Here is a 25,506-nt window from a genome sequence, read left to right as displayed (position 1 = left end):
TATGTCCTTTTCATCGTCAAAGTAGCCCAAGCCACCCTTCAGGAGGCGTGAGGCTATCTCCTGAATATCACTGCGCAAAAATTTCAGCAGCTCTGTGTCCTCATCAGGGACATCAAGGCCCACTTTGTCCTTTCGGGTCAGATTGATGGAGTGTATGATGTCCTGATACCTGGCCAAGGACATTAGAAACATAGTTATTTCCATTGCTCTTGCTTGTGAGTTCCAATGTAAAAGTAAGTGAAACTAATGGGCCATGGCAGATACAAATAGGATTTGGATATACATTAGGGCTGAAGCTATCGAATATTTGGTATTCGGGTATCCTACTGAAAAGTATTGAAAAATCAAGTATTTGGATTAAAAAAAAAATCTTAGTAAATGCTGAAGACAAAAAAATAAAAATAAAAATCACATTTCCACTTCATAATAAACGACCAACTGGTTTTCCTTTTTTGATCATCAACATTTTATACTTGAATTTAAACTGTGCATATCAGCAGGCCATTTTCCTTTCAACAAACATTTTAGACAAATCTGCCCCCATAGATTTTGGTCTATGAGACGAAGTGACTTCAGAGCCACAGGCGCGATTTTGCCGGCTAAAACAACACACGAGAGCAAGGTTGATTTACTGAAAAATGATCTGCAGGAACGACAACTGTGTCGGGCTATCCGTACCAAAGTGTGCAGAGTCATTTACATCTACTGCCTTTGAAAAGTAATCTGACAGCACTTTACACATGTGTTGTGTGCGTGTGTAAACTATTTATGTCTTGAGCATGCATTCATTCATTCATTCACCTGCTTTCTATCTTTGCCTTCAGCTCACTCTCTCGAACTCCATGAGGATGAAGACTGTCCACCAACTCTTCCAGTTCAGCAGGACTGTCGCATATAAACCTGGCAAAATTTGTTGATTAGAAAGCAGATATGATCGTAATAACACTCTACAAATTCTCAAACCAAAAGGCAAAGAGAAAGATGAATATAAAACACGAACCAGAGATTCTGTCCCTGCTTAGGAATTGTAGTTTCTATACAGACGTCTGTTGGTGCCCCCAGCTGGGCTTCGTCATTTTTCGTGCCATCGATACTTCCGCTATCATCAGCCTCTACAAAGACATTTTGATCAAAATAAGTTTCATAACATCACTATTTTGCTGATTTTCCGTGGAAAAATAACATGACTAGTCATACATTACTTGCACGTGCTTATGGACATAAATATATTTTCTTCCTTGTGTGACAGCAGCCTCACCATCGTCTTCATCGTCCACATCAGGATCAGGAGGAGGTGTGAAGCTATAGCTATAGTCTATGCTGTCATGCACCCAGCCTTTCTCAATGTACAATCCAGGAACCACGTCGGAGAAAAACCAATATCTGGACAAATGGCCATCAATTAATATTGTTTTTTTATAGTTAATTGACTCACCATTATTTAATGGTTAAAATAATTTCACTGACCTGTTATGATTTCTGTCTGTACCCAGCGGAGTTCTACGCAGGACCAGTTTGGCCTTTTTAATACCCTCCTGAAAGTTCTTTTCTGCGGTCGCTCTTTGTCTGCGTAGTCTCTCTTCTTCGGCCGCCTCTTCCATGCGTTCTTGGGGATGATAATTTGGAAACAAATGAGTCCTCAAATCCAATCGCAACTGACAACTTGACTGATTTGAAAAGTATCATGGGAAACAAGGTTCACCTTTGTTCTGTTTGTCCATCTCCTCTCTTTCTCTCTTGGCCTGCAAGCTCATCAGCTGCCTGCTCTTGACTGAGCTGATCATGTCCACCAGCTCGACTTTGACTTCTTTCTTGAACTCCTTCTTTGGATCATCCTTTTTTTTCTTCTCATCTTGAGCCATGAAAAAAAAATGACATGTTGCAAAAGGAATGTTTTACCGAATGCAGAATAGATAGAACAAGTTGCCTTTTTCCAGTTCACATCGCAGTTCTTTTTTTTCTTCTCATCTTGAGCCATGAAAAAAAAAGACATGTTGCAAAAGGAATGTTTTACCAAATGCAGAATAGATATAACAAGTTGCCTTTTTCCAGTTCACATCGCAGTTTTTTGATAAGTCCAACTTACCTTTGCCTTCAACCTCTTTTTGCTTCTTCTTCTCAGCCTTCTTACGATTGACCTCTTTCAGCATTGCCACGCGCTCCTTCCACAGTTCAGCGGTCCGTTGCTGCATGCCATCAACATGGTCTTCCACCGAGTAGGTCATGAGAATGCGGTGGCACAGCGCTACCAGCAGGCTGACTTTTTCTTCCGGGTCAAGCTCAAACACCTCGACAGTTTCGAGCTTCTCGAGAAACTCGCTAGTGACCACGTCATCAAAGCCACTCAAGGCCAGATCCACGGACTCCTGACCACTCTCTTCACTTTGTGCGTCAAAAGGACGCAAACACAGCCTCGCCAGCTCTGATACAGAGTGCAAGGTCAGGGGTATCTCAGATAAAGGGATATCAAGCTCGCTGTAGCCCTCTGCAAGCTCGTCTTGCAGCAGCGTCTGGAGCAGCACCACCAGCACACGGTTCAGGTAGTGGAAACCAGAGCGTAGTCCGACCAACGATTCCATCAGAGCTGTCGATGTGATGGGGTACTTGTCATCTGGCATAAGCAGGCCGGCGTAGCAGTGAAGGAATTCCACAACCATGGCAACATCCCCAAAAAGGGTGTTCGGCAGCCCCTCGGGCATGTCAACAAGCTTAAATGTCGGCAGCGTCTTGCCACCTTTGATTTCCCGGTCCTCGTATCGACGCGACTGTTCAAGACGGAGTAGCATCTCCTTCTCGCGACGTTTCTTGGCTTTTTCCCGAAGTTTCTCTTTGAGATCTTTGCGTCTTTTCTTCATTTCTTCTTGCTTTTCCTCTTCGCTCATGGCTGCCCAGCGTTTCTTTTGCTCCAATCTCTCCCAGCGTTTCTCAACCAGCTCTTTCAGCTCATCGGGTAGTCTGCCACGGTCATCTGGTGACAGGGCCTTTGCAGCCTTTGAGATGAGGGCCGACAGAACACTCCTTTTGTCCTCTTTGTCCTTGTTCTCCTTATAGTAACGAAGAAGGTGGAGAGCCATTGGATGTAATGGCTTCCCTAGTTTGGGAGTGCCAGTACTACTACTGCGGGCGCGTTTTTTGGGGCTGCCTGTAGCAGGGCTCTTAGCTAGATGCAGCAGGGGCATCTGCTTCATCTTTGGTGTCTTGGCACTTGCTTTTGCATCTTTTCGAGAAGCTTTGAGAATATTCTTATCACCGCCCTTTCCGGGTTTCTTTCCGTCCTTCTTGTCTCCAGATTTTTTAACAGATTTTGGACCGGAAAGACCTTTCTTGGGTGATCCAGAGTTCTTTACTTTTAATGGTGAACCATTCATTTTTATTTTCTATGCGGGGGAAAAAGCAGAGAAGACACAAGCCAATGAAAGCTTTTAAGAGGAACACTCCACAACTATGGGATCACACTGTGTCAATGTTTGATTGCAATTGACCCTACCTGCATGTGACCCCAGATGGTGGGACTAAGGGCCTTGACGAGAGCATCTTTCTTGTTTTTTCTTTTCTTCTCCCCTTTTTCATTTCCCAAGTGCTCTCCTGGTGTGCCAGGTGTCTTTGGCCTCTTTTTAGGTTTACCTTCAGGAGAAGTCAAGCTCTTGCGCTTGGCAGAAGGATTCTCAGCTAAAAACTAGAAACCAAACAAGAGTGTGAGCTGATATCATTCACAACCTTATAAGGAAGAAATTACCAGCAACGTACCTTGTGTGGGTCGAGAAGAAAGTCACTGAATTTACTGGGCAAATTAAATTTTTTCACTAATTCATCTTCAACCACCCAGGGTGCACTCTCCCCCATGCCGAGCCTCTGTGCATAGTGTCTGATGAAGTAACGGATGATCTCTTTGGTTGGCGGGCGCTCTGTTCTGAAAAGACTATCTGCTGGCACATCACTAATTACCTGTGGCACCGGTCAGAAAGATTTGTCTCATTTTAGTGTGCAACAAAACATTTCAAAGACCAAATAAAAGTTAATGAGCTGATAATCATTGTATCCTCATTGCCCCCCTTACCCAAAAGCACACATCATCTTTGTTGTGTGTGTGTGTGTGTGTGTGTGTGTGTGGAGACATACAAACCTTGTCCTCACTGACGAGCTTGACGTCATATTTATGAGGAAGGAATTTGGGAATTGCCCACCTCTTCTTTTCTTCCTTCATGGCAGTGGGAAGTTTTCTTGGTGAACGCCGTGCTCTCTCACCTGAAAGAAGAATCCAATGTCACAAACACTGAAGCAACACTGGCATGTAAAGAGTCATAGTGATCAGACCCAAAAAGCGTGCCGACCCATAAGCTGTATTCGAAGGGACTTGATGCCTTGCTCAAAGGTACGTACCTCAATATACAATATATTACAGATCATATCCCACTGAACATTGACTGGAATACCTGCATCTCTAAAACAAATGTCCGTCAGCTGGACAGCTCTGATGAAGGCTGAAGTAACAGCCAGAAATTGTTTTTAAAAGGAGATGAATGCCGCAGTGGAAAAAAAATAAATAAAAAAAGGAAATGGGCTGTCACTTATATATAGAGCTTTTCTACCTTAGGTACTCAAAGCACTTTACCCTGTTACCACATTCACTTACTGATGACGCAGCATCAGGGGCAACTGGGGGTTCAGTATCTTGCTCAAGGACACTTCGACATGGTCGCAATGACTAGGGAGCAAACCATCAACCTCTGGATTGGGAAACAACCACTCTACCACTGAGCCATGTCGCCCCTCCCCCAAACAATGGTGTGTGTGTGTGTGTGTGTGTGTGTGTGTGTGTGTGTGCAATTAACATTGCATTGTCACTGTCCCCTCGCTACAATAGGAATTTCAACTTGTTCAGCTGTTATTGTTTAAACTTACAGAGGGTCTCTCTCCTACTCTCCTCCTCTCTACGGGTTGGTTCCTTCCTCTGGTTCTCTTGACTGGTATTCTCTTTGTCACTGGAGGGAGAATCACAGGCACCTTCAAGCTTCTTCTCTCCAGCTTCACCTTCAGGGTGTTCAAGGGGATGAATCTTTGCCACCTTCGCTCGTAAACTTTTGTCTTGGCTCACCTATATTAAATTATGTTTGAGAGTATCTTAGCAAGCATCAAGATATTAATCACATTTCTGATTATTGAATTATGCAGATTAAAGAAATCAACACTTAAAAGGAACTAGTTTACAAAACGGAAAAGAAATAACCGCAGATTAAACTGACCGTGAAGTCACACTCTTCGTCAACAGCATACTTAGTGAGAATTTCTACCCAGGCCATTTCAACTAGTTTGTCCAATGACACTGTGTTGTGGTGAACCATCTTCAGGATGGGCTTCTCAAACCAGTGAGGATATTCTTCCTGAAGCCTGCACAGATACAAAAGATAGCCCTTTTTGTAGTTGGAAACAAACAAACAAATGTCGTTCACCCACATTACATAATACAACTAGAACAATCGTGTCAAATTACATCAAAGTTTAGGAATAGGGCTCTGAAAAAGTACAGTGAAATATTTTCATAAACACCATGAATCAATTTCTGTGGTTGCTATCACATTGTATTTGATGACAAGGAATTTTCCCCAACCATACATTCAATACTGAATTTGGCCTGTAGGGGTTGCAAAATCTCTTTTCAAACACGTGGACAGTGTTCAATGTAACAGTGTAAAAAAAATTGACCTAACAGCCTACACATAATATTGATGCCAAGTTGGCTTGGAATAAAGCAAAGAAAAAGTCATTTCCACTGTGACCTGAGACCACCCACTTTATCAGTGTGCAATATTGGAGAACACCCATGTCGTGTTTATTGTTTATACAAACACACAATGACATACAGTAAGAGGCTTGGCTGTAGATGAGTCCAAGCCCGTGACCACCTCATTACTTCTCATTTCCGCTGGGCCCAAGTTCCTACTTAATTGATCAAACAAAATTGGTTTTAAATATGAAGGGGGAAAAAATATGTCCTTTGGCTTCTCATTTGCATAACGATGCGAATCAACTATTAGCTATTATTCAACTTTTAAAAAGGGCCTCTGGAATAAGCGCTTTTTGAAATGCTAGCATTATCATCCCGTAGAAACCCCCATCTGACATTGCTCCTTAGACACAATATAACAAGATGGGTAAATAGCAACTCAGCTGGTCAGTGTGAAAGCAACGAGTTCCTTCTGATGTTTGTTGCAGCTTCAGGTAAATAGGAATTGTTTTGATATGTTGTCTGTCGCCTGTAGGTGGAACTTTTCAAGAATGCAAATAAACAAAACCTGTAGTCAAACAATTAATGCGGAATCTATTTTTAATGTTGACCTGAGTGGGGATATTTTTACATCCACAAAAATGAGCTACTTACCTCTTACAAAACAAACTACAACCTCTAATTACCTCGGTTGGCTTTTATATAAATGCACATATAGAAGAGTCTATTTATTTGCAACACTGGTTTACAATTAAAATATATTTCCCAACAAAAGCAGGCGCTTGGGAGCAGAAGGAGTATCAATTAGTATTATTTTAAGTACAGCTCCTGGTCTGGAGCAACTTCTGCATGTCTGCATTGCTCTTTGCTTTGTCATGACATATCATTACTGCACATGCGGTTCTTGTCTGATAACTCCATACTGTTAATTGTTAATAGTGTAAATTTTGTTTCTATTTCCATGTTGCTGATTCCAATAAGTTAGCTTTTCTAAGACCAGAGCAGAGTTAGGATGACTCAATCACACGCACATCCTCCAAAATAGAAAGAGGTGGCACACCAACTTTATCCAATCACAGCACAGCCGCAAGATCATGGCCTTCACTGGTCTGAGTGTATGGCTTTTGTTTTCACACTTGTGAGATACTGTCACGAAATTGACTTTACAATTAGCAATAACTGGAGATTGTGTGACACAAACTGAAACACTGCATCCAAGTTATTTACAGATTAATCTCATCAGGATATCTGCTGGAAGAATCTGTATGGGGCAGAGGAATACCAGTACAACTCCGAATATTAACAAAGTAACTCGGAAACAAACGTGTGAGAATCGATACTTACAATTCTGTGACTTCCTGTTCCTCCTCCCATGCTTCTTTGTGTGTCAGCTGAATGCTACCAGTACTTTTGCACGTCCAGATGCGCTCTTCATACCTCCTCAAGCGGGCCTCATATTCACTATTGTTATTTTGTCAAGGACAACTTGTGTATATATGAACCATCAAGAATTTGTGTGTTCACAAACCTTATCAGCCAAAAAATAAATAAATAAATACAAAGACACAAATAATGAACGTGATAATCACTTGGGTGTACGTTTGATTTTATGAACAAATAGTCTAGAATCCTTAAAAGTGGAGAGTAAAGTCTGATATTGTATTGTCATTAAGTACTGTATCTAATTGTTTTACAGTGTGTGAATTTCAAGTGCTATAGCTCATCTGTAGCTTATCCAACTGCAAGTGTGTAGACCATCTATGGAGACTTGGTGTCCAAAAAAACTACTTCCTTCAGCCATGAACACGCCTCTCGTGGCAATTTACGTTTGCAAAATCACACTTGAGACTTTGCATTGACAGATATGATCAGGCTATTGTGACATAACACCAACATTAGCATTGGACTAGCATACCCGGCTGCGATGATGGTCGACAACAAATTCGCAGAAGCTAAGAGTAGAAGTGGACATTTGCCAAAACCACTTGCCAACTGAATGAATATATAAATCCATCTGACGCTAAGGGTCGGGAATTTGTTGTTTGTAGCACATGTCTGTATAGGCTAACCTGCTTGCCAACGAGAAGTAACAGTGCACGAGGAAATGCTAAAACGGTGGTAAATGTCAGCATCGAACAAATGAACCCTATACACAGACCCGCACATTTGCACATGGAATGTGTGGTGTAGAATACCCCATCAAGGGACAAGATGAGCAAATAGCTCCTGGTGTACGGCTCCAATGAAGACCAGCATCACGTTTAAAGGATACTCTTTGTTCCTGAAGGCCTCCTTGGTGTGCTCGACGATGTAGACCTCCTCTCCTGGGCCTAGCGGCTCGGCTAACGGCTTAGCTAATGGGTAAGGCTTCCGGCCCAAAAGAGGCGCCATTGTAAATCAAATGGCTACTGTGCAACGAAATAATCACTTTAACACTCGGATGTAAAATATGACCTTTGTCTGTATCCCGCCTGATAGCATGTATCAAGTTTTCACCGGTAGGCCTAGAAGAAGTCAACGTGTAGCAGCTAGCCGGCTAGATAGCGGCCCGGATTGCTATTCCGTTGCAAAACAAAACAGTGTGCCGTCCTCGCCTCCTCATCGAAATCCTCTTCGCTGCTTTAGCAGTGACGCCATAGCTATTCCAAGCAAGGTCCCGGATAAACAGACGGTTTTTATTCTTGTGTCGAAGTATTTGGCGAACTTTTTCCTTCCCGGTTGAGCTGTCAGGAGGCAATCCAAGCCCCGAGTCCAATTCGCGGGCAGAGCTCACAGTCCGGAGCAGCGGGAGATCTGGCGCGCAGAACAATTCACTCGTTTACTCGACTGTTAGAAGCCGAGGTGATCTCGGGTCTTTTTTCCACTTATCTACTGATCGTTCTGAGAGAAAACAAAAAAACCAAAATGTTGTAAGTTGTTTAAAATAATGTCTCTAAGAGGTTGATTCCTTGTCGAAATGGCGGGAGTTTCTCGACGCCGGCACAATTTCGCACTAAAATCTCCCGTTTCCCCGGCAGCAAGCGGCGTAACAATTCGACCACGCCTTCACTTGTCAGCTATTGGCTCTCTTCGCGAGGCGCCCTCGTCAAACTGTCCGGAAGTGACGTCTTATTGGTTGCCATTGAACGTTCATTGTTAACACAGTACAGTTAGAACACGCTTTCATCGCAAATCAAGCAGTTCAATTACGATTTCAGCACAATCATAAAACACATTGCTAAACTAAGCATAGTTTGGCTTGTTACAAATAAGAATGCGCTTGATAATCAAATTGTTTCATAAAATAGGAAAAGCACTGCCATCATATTTAATGCAGTGATGGTCTCATAGTATGATTAAATTGAATTGAAATGTAACGTTTATTATGGTTAACATCTGTTATAAACCCGGATATACAGGCAGGCACAGAGAAGGCGAGCGAGCGAGAGACACACAAACATATATACAGTATATATAGAGAGAGAGAGAGAGAGAGAGAGAGAGAGGCATGCAGACACACACACACTATATATATATATATATATATATATATATATATATATATAATACACACACATAATTTTTGCTGTGTATAAACGCATAGGCTACACGTGTAACTCACTTCCAAAGTGTACTATGACGAAAAATGATTGTGAAATATGCAAAGGCATACATCAACAGCATTAAGACACTTAAGAGATATATATAGCTTCCAAATATGGCTTTTACAGTACTCAAAACGCCAAGCACAGTACACTGTACGTGTTCATCAGTTTAAAAATAAGTCAACAAGTTTTAAGTTTAGCGGGGAATGTTGCATTATCACTTGCAAGATAGCAATGAATAGCACTACTGTGCTATGTACACTTACCAACCACACTACAGTATTAGGTGTTTCACAATCACACGATAATAACCAAAAACCCAGTCGTCACAAAGAAAATAATGCTTAGTTTTTGTACAGTGCCAAATACATTAACAAGTGCTGATTAAAGGGCTTGTATGTCGCAATGTAAAACTGCACTCATCACAATGAGGTGTCTTTATTATTCTACTGTAGTGCAGCTAAGATGACCAAAACACCACAATTGCCTCTTTATATGATGTAAATGAGCTAAACACTGCTGTGAACTACAATAATACTATACGAATAAATTAATACTGTACATTTGACAATTGGTAGCTTAGCATCTATCTCACTTTAAAAGCTGACCCTTCAACTGGACTGCAAAACTTTCATACTGGGCCATAGGCCAGCTATTATCCCCTCTCAGACAGATGTGCATGATGGGTTTCAGTAAATGGACAGACAAGCAAAACAACATTGCTGTTGTGAAACTCCTTGACAGAATAAATTTCATGTTCCCAAGGTGTTATTCCAACTCCAGCATGTTCGATTCACATTAATAATGTAAGCGGTTTACTGGTCTTCAAATATGAAAAATGTTTTAACAAAGTCTCATAATTTGTGGTTCTTTTTTTAATCAGAATATTTATATCTTTGAGTGTAGCTCTGCATGTATGAGCGTAGCTCATTTCATGAGAACCAAACAGTCAAAGATTAAAATTTTGCTGTGGCCCAAAAATGGAGAAGTTGGGAATATTTGATGGAGAGATCCTTGCCCACTTCCAGATAATTGCCAAAGTAGTCACATGCAACACACTAAACCAAAGGCTGGTACATAAAATCTTCCCGCTTGACAGCGAGTGCTATACTTGTAGTATGCTACAAACAATTGGTGCATATGTGTGGATTGGCTCTGTGTGCATGGAACAAGAGACGACAGTGTACAGAGACCATATATCATAAACGTACAGTCAAAACATAAATATTTTTAAAGGATAAAAGTCATTTAAATCTTTTTCTGTACTAGTAACCGTGGACCTCAGATACAGAACAGATTAGATTGTGCAGGTGTTCCAAATGAAGCATACTACAGAGACTTAACACCTGAATGTTGAACACTTAGCTGAAGTAAAAATAACTGCGGATAGGTTTTGTGTGCATCTTCACATAGTACACTATCTTAACACAGCATTTTCTCCTGTGCAAATCTTCTTTAAAGAAGGTGCTCCCGATTCCTCAGATTCGTCCTGTAAAATGGGGAAAAATGGTGACTGTGGTGACTGAACATCACCTTTACATAATGTAACTGAGAAAAATGTTTCTATGGGTATTGCAACCACTTTATCGGAAAGTAGTATGAAACCTGTGTGCGTGTGGTGCTTCGTCTGGCACTTCCTGATGACAGAAGATCCTCCTTGATCAGAGTTGGAGGCTCATCTGCTCCATCCCTTCCAGAGTGAACCGGATCTGGATTCATTGGGGGACAACATAATAAATAACGTCTTGAAGAAAGAAAGTCTAAACAAAACAAAACCAAAACAAGTATTTCTTTATTTGATAAGTATTAATACATACATCAGGAAAATTCGAGCAGACAAACATTAACATGCATACAATTGTGTTGATCCATGAGAAAGTCATTGACATACCATCCACACTCTCCTGACCAAGCATTGGTGGTTGGGAGTCTTCAGTTCGGAGGCTGGAGGTGTGCGGCGGGCTGACCTGCTGCGAGCTAGAGTTGCTGCTGCTGTTATCCATTTTCGGATGATAAACGTCAGACAGAAAGCTCTGGTTGCTGTTTTCATCTGATTAAAAAGAGCACATGATTCATACTGTTTATTCAATAAAATTGTGCATTTGGTCATATTGTTCGTCTCATCATGCGTTTACAGTATTTTTACTCAACTCAGCAGTATTTAGAGAGCACTTTAAAATAACCACTGCTGTATACACAGTTTGTAAATCGAGCCATACTAAGTCATACAACAACAAATGATAAAACACTAAAACAATACTTTAAAAATATATATATAATTAGAGCAAACTCTTTGTCCCCCAAGAGACTCACCGGTCAAATCTGGCAAAGAGTTGGTGTTTTCAAGGACTACGTCTTTTAGCCCTCTGGCTTCTCCACCAGTCGATTTGGTGCGATAGATCTGATATAAGAAGTGGACATTGATACCAGTCACACACACACACACACACACACACACACACACACACACACACACACTTATATGCAGTATATACACACAACGAGTTTCTTCATTGAATACATAATTGAAACGCCACCTGCTTTGTTTCTGTCACTGGCACCCACTTGAATATGCGTAAGGACGTGTCTCCAACCGTCACCCATTTCTTCTCCCTGAGGATTAAAGTTGTTTGGCTATATTTAGATAAGCTAACAATGATCCCCTCTAATCGGTTGAATTTGATCCTCGACCTACAGTAGATGGCCACGTTTTCCGTGTACCCAGTTAAAGTAATTATAAAACTTACACGTACAAATGATCGTGTTAAATGTCATTGTAAACCGTCAATTGGATCTCATTGTGAAGAGCGGCAGCCATGTTGACAGCGCTAAGCAAAAAAAAACAATCACACGGCCCGCCTTTTTCCGCAAACAGGGACAGCGATTGGCTACCAGCTATGTCAATCATCGAACTTTTCCGACTGAAGTTAGTTGAGCGACATAGCAGCTAACGACCGACGCTCAGCTAAAACATTTCTTCCATATTGTAAACTAGACAGCTTACGTACCATTTGCGCACTTTCTCGATTGCGGCTAGAACCTTTTTAATATCATCCTTGGCTCGACTCCGGGTCTCCGCGCGGCCTGAACGTCCCGACATCTTGACGCTGATATGAATCATCTAATGATGCATGAGGAAAACTTAGACCTAGCCCCAGCTTCTTCTGTATTGTGGTAGTCTCGCGAGAGTTTCCTTTGAATCCTTTCTTTTTATCACCCTCCCTTTTCTCGCGGGTGCTCGACGAATACTGTTGCAACTTTCTGCCACTCTTATACAGTGATGCACGACACACAATGTTTAAAGTAGTAAATAACTTATAAAGCACACACATTCTTCTACGCTCTATTTTCATTAGACTGCGCCGGTGGTGATGGTGTCAAGTCTGAGTTTGGATAGCCCCATAATAAGATTGCGATGACCGTAAAGTGGCATTGACTGCATTTTAATGTAAAAATTTTACAAATTATTTTATTGGATTGGTGTTGCATTGTCAGGTTAACACATGCGAAATAATTTCACAATCTACATTTGAAATGACACCTATATCCTGTACAAATTCCAAAGACATTGTCATATACAAAAGCTGTGTAGAATATTCGTTATTTCCAAGGAAATAAAGTGAAATAAATTATGCATCACGTTCTTTACTCAACTATAACATTCCCCACTTAACTGCCAAAACTAAAAAGCATACATTGTCCGGTGTATTTATTTACATTAGACTGGATCAAAAACAATCATTGATATGATACATGATAAAAATATTGTTGAACAAAATGTACTTAAAAGGGTGCAGAAGCGACAGCCCACAAAAGTAGCTTACATGAAAGAGTTCAGAATCAAGAACGAACTCTTTATCTTAAAAGCCGTATGCCACATTAGCTTCCGTGTACCATCGTTGACGCTTCCAGCTTAAAAACTGAGGTATGTTGTTCAACTAACATACATGGAATTCGCATAAAAACACTGAACTACTATGTATCTGCAGCTAGGTTGCTAGCATGACCCGCGGTATTTTATACACAAACACCGCAGTCACTCATCGGGGAAAAGAAGCTGGAAGCACTACATTGACCGTGATGGATATACAGTAAATATTCATAATGTAAACAGTTTAACAAAGAAACAAAAAAAAAGAGAGCGTGAGAGAGACTGCGGCATTACTAGGAATGGTGGAAATTAAGGATTATGGGTGCATGTAGTACTACATAGGGTATGTTTTTGCTCCCATTTACGTATGCCATACATGTGTATTTATCTGAAATTATCAGAATATTGACGTATGTTCGTCGCTCGTGGAGATAGCGTGCTACATACAGTCCACAACTGAGACTACAATGACGTAGCCACGTTTGTCCTGGTGAGGGCAGCATTGGGCCTTGTGGAGTGCACATGGAGATGGAGACGTAGCTATCGGTTTTAAATCAGAAGTTCTTGCAATTCAAATGTGCTGTAAAAAAAGGCAATCATTTATTTGTGCATATGCACTACTCACAAAAAGTTAAGGATATTTGTCTTTCACCTGAAATTGATGGAAAATGTAAAAAGTTCACACTGCAGTCATATATCATGAAAGTAGGACATTTAAGTAGAAAGATACCCTGGTGATTTCCTCATCACAAACTATTGATTGAAACAACAATTAAAAATAGTGGTTACACCACAACGAAAAAATTCAACGTCTCATTAACTCCATCGTGTGCCCTTGAGCATCAATTACGGCTTGACGACGTCTCATGCTGTTCACTAATCGATTTATTGTCTGCTGAGGCATGTCATCCCACTCTTCTTGGAGGGGCAAAAATATTCGCACAGATACATAAATTGTTATGTTAAGGCTTAATGAAACCAGACTCGACAGACCAATCGGGAGATCCAGTGTTGGGGGTAGGTGCAGTATTGTGCCTCCAGCTTGTGGCTGCCAACGCTGGGAGGCGTTTCTGACCGTTGCTCTTAGGGAGAAAAACTTTCAAGCGGCCCAGGCCACTAAATCCGCGAGCCCTGATATTTATAAAATATCATATTTTCCACAGGATTCCAATAAGTAGATCTGCATTTTTTTTCTTGAAGTGGTCAGAGGTCGTACATATCTTTCTGGCTGCAGGCAGCAATATGCGTGTGGGGGATGTGTTATGTCACCAGAATGTGGATACACAAAGTAGTTCCGATTTGACGGTTTGACCTCACAAAGTAAAAATCTTTTTAATGTAGCGGGGTTCGAACCACAGCATTATACACAAAGAAAAATGACATTTTGATCTTCTTTAGCTCTCATCATGTTCCATATTGTATTTACTACTTGTGTGCTACCTCTTAAACAATTAGCAGCGGTGTTTACTCAAGTGCACCAATGGGTACAAGCTTTATTTTGAAATAACGTAAGGTAGCAGAAGTATTCATTGTCGTGAAATTTTGCTGCTGTCATTGACAGTGGTGTTATTTTACAGAGGCCAACTGGTCCGCTGAACCGAACGAGTACTGTACAGCATGGACCGCTGTCCGCCATAGTTAATGTAACTTTCCTGTTTCTACAGTTAATTCACCGGTCTCTTTTTTCCCCTTTTTTTAACCGTTGGCGTATTTTGTCAACCTGAGACGATGGATCGAGTCAAAAGCTCCATGCAGCAAGTACCCAATGCCATCCCAAAAGTGATTCGACGCACTGGAGCGGCCAACAGTCTGGAGCTGGAGAGAGAAAACTTTGAGAGAGTGCAGGTGTGTAGCACAACAGACAACACGTTTTCTTGCCAGTTATATGACTTGTATTGTAAAGTAGGGATAGACAATAGTAACGGAGGCAAAACAAACGTATCTGTAATGGGAGAGGACCCATATGAGAAATGACCCCGTATTTTATGTCTGACACATTACGCAGACTTTCAGTGCTAATCAAGTTGGTGCTGTGTTCAGCGTCAGTTGTGTGTGATCAGCAGATACCAATGAGTACCCACAACAAAAGAGCCGTTGAAATGTAGGTCAGTGGCCTTTCAAATTCAGATAATTGTACTGTTTAGCCTACCAGCTGCATACAAATCATGCAGGAGCTTTGTATATGACTTTCCACCCTAACACTACACTCCATGTCAAGTCATACCTGCATTATCTTCAGGGCACTGAATGACCACGGTGCTCAGATGATGATGCATAGCAACAACAAAGATCTGACTTGATCACGCACACCCACATTGAGCATGCAGGCTGCAGTTGTGTTGTGGATCCTGCTGTTTACTGCCCACCCTCTTCTACAGATCAGGCACACGGTGGAGAGGGGGTAGTGGTGGGGGGTTAAGTAGGTCAAATGAATCAAGTCAGCCAAACTGCTATGACAGTGCTGTTACATAGACATTCTTTACGTTTGAATGTGAACAGCAGCAATCTGGCCTGCGTATAGTCTGTGTCATGCAGTTGAACCCTCTCTTGCTGTACTCGCTCACTACTCTCAGGCAAGACAGGCAGCACGGATTAGAAGGATTGTGTGTTCCAAGCAACACATGGTCACTAGGTCACTGTCAGGCTGCTACGTCACCTTTACTGGAAGTACGTCCACCATTCTTTTTCTACCACTTGTCACGATTAGGGTCATTGGTGGGGTGCGGTCTATTGCAGCAAATTTGGTGAGAGGTATGATTCACTCTGCACCGATGGCAAACAGGTCCTAGGTGGGGGACCAGACAAAGCATAGCTCAAAAGATCTCTTACGATGAGAAAAATATATGGACCTGAGTTCAAAAGATTCCTTACGATGAGAAAAATATATGGACCTGAGTTTCCCTTGCCCGGACACGGGTAGTGAAAAGTATTGCAGTAAAAACATTTTTCCTAACATGATGAATAGTACTGATTAATAATCGCGATCACACTCTTGATGAAAATGATCGTGATTATCGTCTTGGCCATAATTATGCAGCCCTATGTACTTGTACATGTTTATATTTTTGCCTCATGGTTGAGTTTTGCCTGGTGAGCTGGGGCAAGTGATGGCAGAAATCAATGATTCCGCTTTTTACTTGGCAGGGGATCAACGAGAGATAATCCATCTGATCTGTTTTGTTCTAAAGATGGCTAAATCTCCTGTGCAGTCGATTTCACCTCTTTTGTTGTAAACCAAATAAATCCCTGTGTGGTTTAGAGCTCTGCCTTGCCGACCATTAAGTAAATCAGTGGAGGAATAGTGTTTATAAAAAACTTTTATCAAGTGTTTGTCATTGGGTACAATTTCTCTACACAGAAGAAACATCATAAAAATATAATAGGTCTACTTATGTTGCATAACTATTGTTTGGCATACAGAGTCAAAGGCATTTGGACTGTAGTCGACATGATTTGTGACAGACTGGTGAACAATAGCTGCTTGTGTCCATCAGTTTAAATACAAAACTGTTCAGCATTGTTAGTCTAGTGTGCAGGCCCACTCTGGGTTTGGCATTGTCGTGGCTGGGCATCTGGCTGTCTGTCCAGCTCGTTATTAATCATTTCAATATGCTTTTCAACTTGGTTAACATCAAGACCTGTGATACCAATGCGTATTTTCTCACAGAGGTTTGATTCATTGGTCAAAGGAATTGTTCAGATTTTCTGGCAAAACTGGCTACTGCAGTTTTACGTGTGATAGTTTGACTTGCATTAACTGTCTTAACTGACTTGATTTGTTTTTCTCAAAATGAAAATAATCAAACTTGCTTGAGGTATGGGTTATTGTTTTTTTTTTTTTTAATTATGTCACTTAAATACATTTTTATGAACGTGTGCCCCAGGCTACAGTTTTGTCTACAAAGACATGTACGCAATTTAGCAATTATGGAGCAACTTACCCTTTCACCCTGTTAAGCAGGGTAAACTACCAGGGAGTGATCTAAATCATATCTGTCACACTGTCCACACGGGATATGAGAATGGACGAGGGAAGCAAGATAGCGTACAGTGCTTGATTTTAATGACACGCTCATTATGGCATGACTCTTAAATTATGCTATGATGTCAACCGGAAATATGTTTTTCTCAGACATCTATTTATGTTTCGTATGGGTTCTCTTTTGTGTCTATGAGTTTGAAAGTACAGTTAACCCTTGTTTATCATGGGTTCCAAAAAGAATCCGTGATAGGCGAAATCCGTCAAGTAGTCAGCTTTATTTTTTTAACAATTATTATACAATACAATACTGTACGAGAGAATAATATCTAAACATTGTCTTACAAATAACTGATCGTTTTTAAAAATACTTTAGTCAATACAAGGTTGCTTCAGAGCTCTACTCAGGTAGGCAGTGATTTTCTTTTCAGAAACTCACAAACACTTATATCTACTCCATTTTTATTTAAAACTGCATTAAAGAAATCCATGAAACAGCGATGCCCTGAAAAGTGAACCGCATTATAGCGGGGATTCGCTGCATACGAACATGTGTTATTTCTGCTTTATGTTTGTTGTTTGTTGTGACTGTCTTGTCACTCAGAGATTGCAAAATGGCTCCAAATGCTATTTTTATTTGGGAATTAGTGTAAGTAGTAATTTTTGGATATACATGAACCATAATTAAAGCTTGTGGAAGGCTTCTGGCCCACGAGTTCCGCCGCTGGGGTATGCAGTGTGAACCATTGACTGACACCACATTGTGTGTTGCAAAATGAAGGCCTTAAAATTACACTACCAGCTAGGGCTGGGCGATTATGGGAGAACACAAATAATCCTGATTTATTTTGATTTCTATTGAAATCATAATGACAGGATACAAGTGGATTATTCATTGATTTAAAAACTTAGTATTTATTCTATTACCAAAACTCAGTTCCTGAAAAATCCGTTTTTTTTTCTCATGACCTTAATGATAAAAACTTTGAGAAATCAGTGCCTCAAAGCATCTTGGTGGGCGGGCACCGAGAGACATATAACACAGCCAGCTTTCTGAGCTGGCTGGATTGAATTGTTTACAACTGTTTAAGTTTCAACCAAAATAGCGTTTAGCTGCCAGCACAGCCACTGTCGGTCACCAGACTGACTGGCAAAGTGTGAGCTATTTTGGACGGAGGACGAGTGCTCCTCCTCTTGTCTGCTTGAAGCAAAGTGAAGTCACTCTCTCCAAGTGCATCTTTGTCGTAGGGCTTTAATCACTTTTCACTGGGTGGTGATTGGCATGACACATTCAGCAGCTTGGCTGAAATCATTCAGGTATTTTTATTTGATTGGATCAAATACACTTTTTTTTTCTTTTCTTCTTCCCAAATGATGCAGTCTTGAACGAAAAAACAATCTGACATCAACACTTGGACAGCTTTTTTTTTTTCCCTGTACCAATTTTCTTCTCTGGATTATGCCCTGATACCTTTGACTGCAATCCTATAATCATATTACCATTTAGTTTTTGTTGTCACTATTGTTGGACTTTGCTTCAAGCTGATAGGGAGTCAGAGAAGAAAGAAGTCGTCTCGCTCTGTAGGAATGAATATACAGTGTACCCGGTATATAAAAAGTCCACACACCTGCTCAAATGTCAGGCATTTAGAGCACAGTTAGACCTATATAAATAATCTTAAAACTGTTTGCGCCATGTTAATCATACATAACTCGTAAAATTCAATTGACAAAAATGTACATCTTTTCAAGAGAGGAGGTGGAAAAAATGGGAGAATGTGGATGCAAAAGTGTGCTATTCTAGGGATGTGGCTGTTAAGCATTCACCAGTCACATTGAAATTCATATTGAATGCGAGTCAGCACTCGACTTGTCACAGATTTGATCGGCTGGATCGGATCAATTGATATTTTGCATTTTATTCAAAATCAGTAGTCAGTTGTTATGCCATGATTTGCCGAGGATCTCAGAGACTCCAGATGGGGGCGTCAGTTGCCTAAAGTTGCTCTAATGCTATGAATTGAGTTTTTGTTCCTGAAGCTTGCTCTTTTACAATATCCAACAGCCAAACAGAAATGACATACCTGCTAACATTCCCGATACAGACCTCAGATTTCTAGATTGCTGTCCGCATGCAGAAATCAAATTGTATACTCTGGAGCCTTTCGAGATCACATTTTTGTGAGATGTTGGATATCTTTCAGGGGCAATTTCCAGTCGGTCGGTAAGCAGGAGAAAAGCTTGTTTTGGAAAACAAAAATAGTACACTTTAACCACGCCACCACCGAACTTGGAAAGGCCCCCTGGTGGGCCCCGGAACCCAGTTTGAAAACCTCCGGGTTTGAGCCATCCTACTCCGCAGCCTCCCGTGCCGCTATTGTCTCCAAATAGAAGCAGGCTATTTGCAAAATAAAGCCAGCGAGAGAGTCTCGCTTCAAGCTGTGTAGAGACATGTTGGCGGGCGGGATGTGAAATGTGCGGTCGTCCTTGCCGCTCGAGTCCCGAACACTTCAGTTTCTCCGCGGTCTCATGTTGCGTGGAGCTCGCGGGGAGAGAGAGAGGGAGAGACAGCAGGAGACGCCGAAGGAACAACGAAAGAAAGGAAGGAAGTGGGGACAGGGGAGCATTTTTACACCAAATCGGGACACATGTTGAGCTAACGTCGCGCTCCTCCCCCCCCCCCTTTCTCTCCCAAACACATTTGTTACCTCCCGGGTCCTCGCGTTTGGATCAAGCCAGCGGATCTTCAGCCCACCGCTGCAGGGAGGGAAAGGACCATGGATCTCAGTAAAATTGTAAGTGCTCAAGGGTAGATGCATTTTCGTGACATTAGACATTGCCATAGAACGGCGTTGTTTCGGCGGGTTGCGGGCTGGTGTGAAGTAAGGCGTCGAAGGTATTCTCAGTGCAAGTAGGGGCCTGTTGTCTTCGTCTAGCTAAATGTGCCGATGACAAGTTTTGTAATTTTGTTGGGGGGTCTGCTGGGCACATGGGGTGCGTTTCATACAAAGGTACCCACCTCTTCAGTTAAATGTAAGACGCATCGATCATTACAATCATGAGCCAAACAGCAGCACAGGGCATCCTGTGTTATTAACATGTGGTTTTGCTTCTTGAACTGGGTCTGTTTTGGGGTAGAAGAATAAAATGCACTTGCTGGAAGTATCCAGTTTGTTGTGTGAGGAGAGTCACAAAACGACAAAGTAATGAACTGACAGAATAGTACAGCAAAAACCAACATCTTAGGTCCCAACAAGTTCTAACTTGCTTGAAGGCTAATCTAGAACCAATATGCGCGTGTAGGTGTTGCTGTAGATATTGTACTACAATACAAACAGATGTATTCAAGATGTCTTACGGCCATTCGCACAGCAGCAATAGCAGTTAGAAAGTGTGAAGCAATCAAATTCTATGACTTCCCTAAAACGGTTCAGAATAGCTTTTTTTTAAGGCAGTACAATTCAAAACAAAAAAACTGTAGGCTTAAAAACAAAAAGGGAAAAATAAAGCAAGGTATCATGTGCAAATCAGGCCATGTAATTCCTAGATGTGGTGCAGTATCGGGGGCTGATAAAAAGTCCAACCTGCATGACTTGTGGCAGTAAATGATGTGATGGAGACAAACGGGCTGTGTTCCAAATGCACTCGAGCAGGTGCGTGTAAGAAACAAGACCAGCCTTTTATCGGAAGCATTGATGGGATACACACTTGTAGGAATGGGGGTGGATGGGAGGTAAACGGACATCTAGAACACATCGTCTTTATCCTAGTGAAAGAGGTTTATTGATAACATCGCTGCGCATATAAGATAAAATTGATATTAAATACCATGATGCTTATTTTGACCACCAAAAACAAGAAAATAATGTTTTGTTGAGATGTTTATGACAATGTGAAGTGAGGTGCACACATATGTTGTAATTGCATTTGATATTATTTTGAAAAAGTCACTCTGATGGAGTTCTCAAGGCTGTACCATGTCATTATCTTTGTTTTGGTTGTTGACCTTGTCCAGAGATTGTGTAGAATGAAAACAAGTGCAACAAAAATTGTTGTTCACAATTCCCATTATAATGTTGATATTTGTAGTGCGTTTGCCTTCGGGGTAATGATGGGGCATTGTGATTTCCAAGCACACACGGGAATATTGATATTCATCTGTTTCTGATCTTGTTGAATCGTTGTTCATAATTGTTGTACAAAGTAATTTACATGAGCAGTGTCTTCACATAGATCACAGGTGTGCAACTCAAGGCTCACGACATCATTTTACGTTTGCCACGAACGCAAATAATATGAACTTCTATAACCCTTACTAAAATCTGTACCAAAACTTTAAATTGTTTTGTGTAATAAATAACGTTGAGATGTTGTAATAATTTTGTTGTTACCCTTTTTACAGTAACTTGAACAGTGCTTCAACAAACTTCTATTCTTGACTTCTGATTTCCAAACTAGTAATCCATCATTTTGTTGTGTATATGTAGAAACAGGATGAGATGATTAAATTTGGTTTCACTATCATAATGGTCCACTGAGGGAAGCCCGAACTACAAAGTGGCCCGGGACAAAAAGAAGTTTGACACCACAGACACAGATTCATATAATTAATTATTAATAACATGCTGTCGAGATACAGGTAATTTGAGAAAATGTGGTATTACAGAAGCGTATCAAATTGCTAGCCCTCCATATTAGTATTTGTGATCTCTGGTAAAGGCTGAATGATTTGTCATTTTTCGATCGTAATCACAATTCCAATGTGATCATGTGATCGCCAAATCAGTTTTTTTTAACAGGGCTCCCGAATGATCCAGAATATGTTCATTGTTTTACAATTTACGCATACAGATGTCTCCCTTCTCTCCTGCCAAAGTAACCAATCATAAAAGCGGCATGCTATTCGTGCCATGTTGTGCAAACCAATTAGCTCCAAGTAGTTAAAAAAAAAAAATGGTGTATCGGCGTGACGACACACAGATGAACATCGTCCTTGTTTTGTCGGCGGCTTACAAGGAGGAATGCGAGGTGCTGAGCTAACTTGCTGCACAACAAGGCACATCTGTGTGCTTGCTCGCTGGTGTGGCTAAACATTATCCTAACAAAGCATTCATTTTTGGAACTTGGTGCACACATAAGGCGCCGCGCATTATTGGGCGCTGCGTCCATTTTGGAGAAAATGTAAGACTTTTAAGTGCGCCTTATCGTGAAAATATGGTATTGATTTAGCATCGTCATGTAGCAAATATGAAGAAAATGTAAGCGATAAATATTGTTGCATAAGTATTCCAAAATAGTATATTCACAGAAGAGCGAATTCATTCCGGGTTTAGTGGATGTAACTTGATGTCTTTTACACTTGTTGGGTGGTAGTTGGTCACAACTTAATTCCAATCATTTCCTGCGGGAAGACACACACGCACAGGGAGTCTGTGATGGATAGCTCCACGTGATTGGTGGTGGGGTGCATTGACAAAAGTGATCTAAGCAGCTTCATTGAGCTGCACAGATGTTCTTTTTTTTTTTTTTTTTTTTTTTTTTTTATGATGTGTCCACATGACATCAGCAGTCCTCCCAGATTTCAGCTTTAGAGCCGAGGCTTCACTCGAGCCTGCAGAAAGACATCCCATTAGGAGGGGCTCATAAACATGCCACAGGGGGGTGTAGGTCTAAGAGTTTAATTATGCTGGAGTCCGGCCGTCTGCACGTTTTTCTAGCTTTAACTAGCTTCTGCTTGTCTTCCACTTCCATTCTCACCATTTGACTTCCTTTCAATATGGCAAAGTTCTACATGTTTTCATGCCTTTTTAAGTGGCATTCGTAATCCACTGTGTCCACGCATAAACAAAAGACTTAGGTTACGTGATTTACACCGCTCTCAATAGGTAACTTCCTTCAGAACTCATATGTTAACCGGGCTAAAATTACCTTGTGATTAGGTCGAAATCAACAGAATGGTTCCAAGGTGGCAATGTTGTGTTGAACGGTATTGCGGGCTTTCCTGTTAGAAAAGACCTCAAAGAGTTTTTGCATGTTCCATGCAGTACTCTAAAGCTGACAATTTTCCACTACCTTCCTCTACTTAGTGCCAGCCCTTCAAGAGGTGCGGAGTGACGTTGCAGGAGAACGGATGTTTGTGTCGGATGCGACAAGTAAAATGGTCCTGACACAAGCAACACTTTTGTTCAGAGGAATGAGTGAAGTTCCATTTGGAAATGCACTTTAGCCCCACATTGATTTTTCGATTGAGTTTTTTGTTTGTTTTTCTTTCATGAAACGTTTCTCTCGTTGCTGTTGTGAACTTTTGTTGTTGACGTGTGTGATTAAGAGGCGCGTTCTTTGAGGTTTTCATTTTCGGAAGGGCCATGCATGTTGTAACAGGAAGATGGGTGTGTTGTGTTTGAAAAATGACTTTAATTTTAAGCCACCCAGACAAATTCAGCATTGCTCTATTTTGATCCTAGTATAAATGAGACAGAATTGTTCATGTTGTTTAACTGAGGGCATGTTTTTAAACCAGTGCCCACGTTTTGTTACATGTAAAGCATATCATGTTTTATGAAACACATCTTTGTGCAGTTCTGCAATCCTATTCACCCTTCAGTTTGATATATGTAATGATGCTCATAGTTTAGGAGCAGCTTAGCCCACCTGAAGCATCTGCGAGCAATGTGACAGGGATAGAAGGAAGAATGTCTTTCACTATGGTGATCCTGCCACTGTCTGGAGGGACTTAACACGTTTTTGTCGCTTGAGAAGTGGAGCAGTGTATTTTTCACCAGAAGCTGGCCAGGAAATGGGCAGTGCTGGGTGTGCTAAGACAGGAAACATGACCAAGCACTTGTAAACGCTTTGAACCACCATTTGTTAGTTACAAGAACTAAAACAGCTGATTGGAAAAAGTGAGTAATGGTGTCACTCATTGAAGGTGGTTACAGCTCAAGGTCACCTTAGGCGAGAAAAAAAACTGGCTGGTGGCCAGTCCAGGGTCGACACCGCCTCTTGCCCCAAGTCATGTGAGGTTGGCTAATGAGAATAAGCCATATCGAAAATGGACGGTTGATTAATGTTGATTTTGCTCTGGTTGCAAGCCAATTGTCGACTTCTTTAATTACAAGTATCTAAATCTTCTTTCATTTAATTCAATTTGCCATTGTCTTTAAACTCACAGTGTTTTTTGGGAGTCAACATCAACTTAAAATATTCAAGTGAGCTGTTGTTTTTCCACAATCATCAGTACTGGAGGGAATTAATTTCCCATGGTTTGAATTGGTTGTCACAATTTCACAATGAGTCTCTTGCAGGGAAAGAAGGCACTTTTAAACATATTAACTGCACTTATTTATCTTTCCACTTATCTAGACATGACCCAGAGGACAATTTTATAAATCATTTTACACTTAAGGCAGTTTTATCAAACTCTGAGATTAAGGCAGCTAACACTGCCCTTCTGCACTGCTCTTATTTTGAAACCTATGCACAGCACTTCCGGTGGACTACTTAGTAAACTGACTCTAACTTTATGATTGCCACACAGCAACAGTTATTGGTGGAGGCTTTCCCATCATGCTTTGTTGCCATTGCAAGTAACGCTCGTGAATTATCGCTACTTTTAGCATTAAATTATTTTCACTTGGTGACACCCTTAGTAACAAAGGTAGTGCAGTCAGTAATAAACTGTTTTTTTATATATTGGCCTGCCAGTGTGTGTTATTAGTACACTTATACGATAAGGTGATAGTTGGATTCAAATGTCTTGAACACACATTTGCTGATTTTACACAGGCCGGAGGAAAGCTGGAATAGCTAACCCGAGCAGCATGTACGGTATAGCGACCCAGCCCAGCAGGAAACCGCCAGAATGTGCAAATTACTCACTTGGGGCCTGTGTAGAGTATTCAACAAGTTCTCGACATTGTCTTATGATACTGTAGTTCCTAATGTGCATAATGTCAGACATCCAAAGGGGTTCTTGTCAGCGGTCCTGATCCCTTTCTCTCTATGAAGGATGCGGTGGAAATTGATGGATTATTGATCAATGATGTCATGAATGCAGGAGACCTATCACTTAACTAATAAATCCACAGCACACAACATCCTTTGTCTTGCATGCCGTGACCCTGAAAACCTTGACATTCGTTCTCAATTCTACAAAATATTCTGTGGCGTTTATTTCAAAAGAATGACTACTGAGTTGTTTCATTAAGTAGGCAGTTGATGCTTCCTCCCAGCACAGCTAGCCTACCATCAGCATATCAATGCTCTGCCTTTTTATGCTTAATTAGGCCTGCCTGGACCAAGTTAACATGGCTTAAACAGATGGTTTTACAAAAGACCACTGTGGGTG

The 25,506-nt window shown here is 41.1% G+C and overlaps 3 protein-coding genes across 5 annotated transcripts in view; 1 reads left to right on the top strand and 2 right to left on the bottom strand.

Moving 5' to 3' along the window:
* Nucleotides 1-3: 3 nt before the first annotated feature.
* LOC109525391 (tyrosine-protein kinase BAZ1B-like) lies at nt 4-8,759 on the bottom strand (the record flags this gene model as incomplete). Its single annotated transcript, XM_019885824.1, has 14 exons — nt 7,998-8,759; nt 7,070-7,186; nt 5,244-5,388; nt 4,903-5,095; nt 4,124-4,245; nt 3,748-3,945; nt 3,488-3,676; nt 2,087-3,377; nt 1,703-1,852; nt 1,468-1,606; nt 1,259-1,383; nt 1,001-1,112; nt 802-900; nt 4-169 (listed from the first exon to the last, which is right to left on the bottom strand). Coding segments are annotated over exons 1-14 (3,165 nt in total), but the record flags the coding sequence as incomplete, so codon positions are not given.
* Nucleotides 8,760-9,408: 649 nt separating this feature from the next.
* Nucleotides 9,409-12,494, bottom strand: bcl7bb (BAF chromatin remodeling complex subunit BCL7B b). Its single transcript, XM_019885947.1, has 6 exons — nt 12,318-12,494; nt 11,847-11,922; nt 11,623-11,710; nt 11,201-11,359; nt 10,915-11,018; nt 9,409-10,798 (listed from the first exon to the last, which is right to left on the bottom strand). The coding sequence occupies exons 1-6, from the start codon at nt 12,428-12,430 to the stop codon at nt 10,727-10,729; spliced, it is 612 nt and encodes a 203-aa protein (XP_019741506.1). The 5' UTR covers nt 12,431-12,494; the 3' UTR covers nt 9,409-10,726.
* Nucleotides 12,495-13,215: 721 nt separating this feature from the next.
* The window catches only part of hip1 (huntingtin interacting protein 1), a 31,569-nt gene continuing 19,278 nt past the window's right edge, over nt 13,216-25,506 (top strand). Inside the window, exons 1-2 of one of the 3 annotated variants that reach the window (XM_019885944.1) lie at nt 13,216-13,234; nt 14,900-15,025. In XM_019885944.1, the coding sequence (XP_019741503.1) occupies nt 14,909-15,025 (117 nt within the window). In that variant the 5' untranslated portion in view covers nt 13,216-13,234; nt 14,900-14,908. Of the gene's footprint in view, nt 13,235-14,765; nt 14,824-14,899; nt 15,026-19,571; nt 19,955-25,506 lie in introns of those variants that run through there. The other 2 variants (XM_019885943.1, XM_019885945.1) reach the window with 2 other exon arrangements.

This window comes from Hippocampus comes, unplaced genomic scaffold (genome assembly GCF_001891065.2).
Source record: "Hippocampus comes isolate QL1 unplaced genomic scaffold, H_comes_QL1_v1.1 scaffold29, whole genome shotgun sequence".
Classification (NCBI taxonomy): Eukaryota; Metazoa; Chordata; class Actinopteri; order Syngnathiformes; family Syngnathidae; genus Hippocampus; species Hippocampus comes.
The sequence above is the reverse complement of the archived record's forward strand: the minus strand, read 5'-3'. Positions and strand labels throughout refer to the sequence as shown.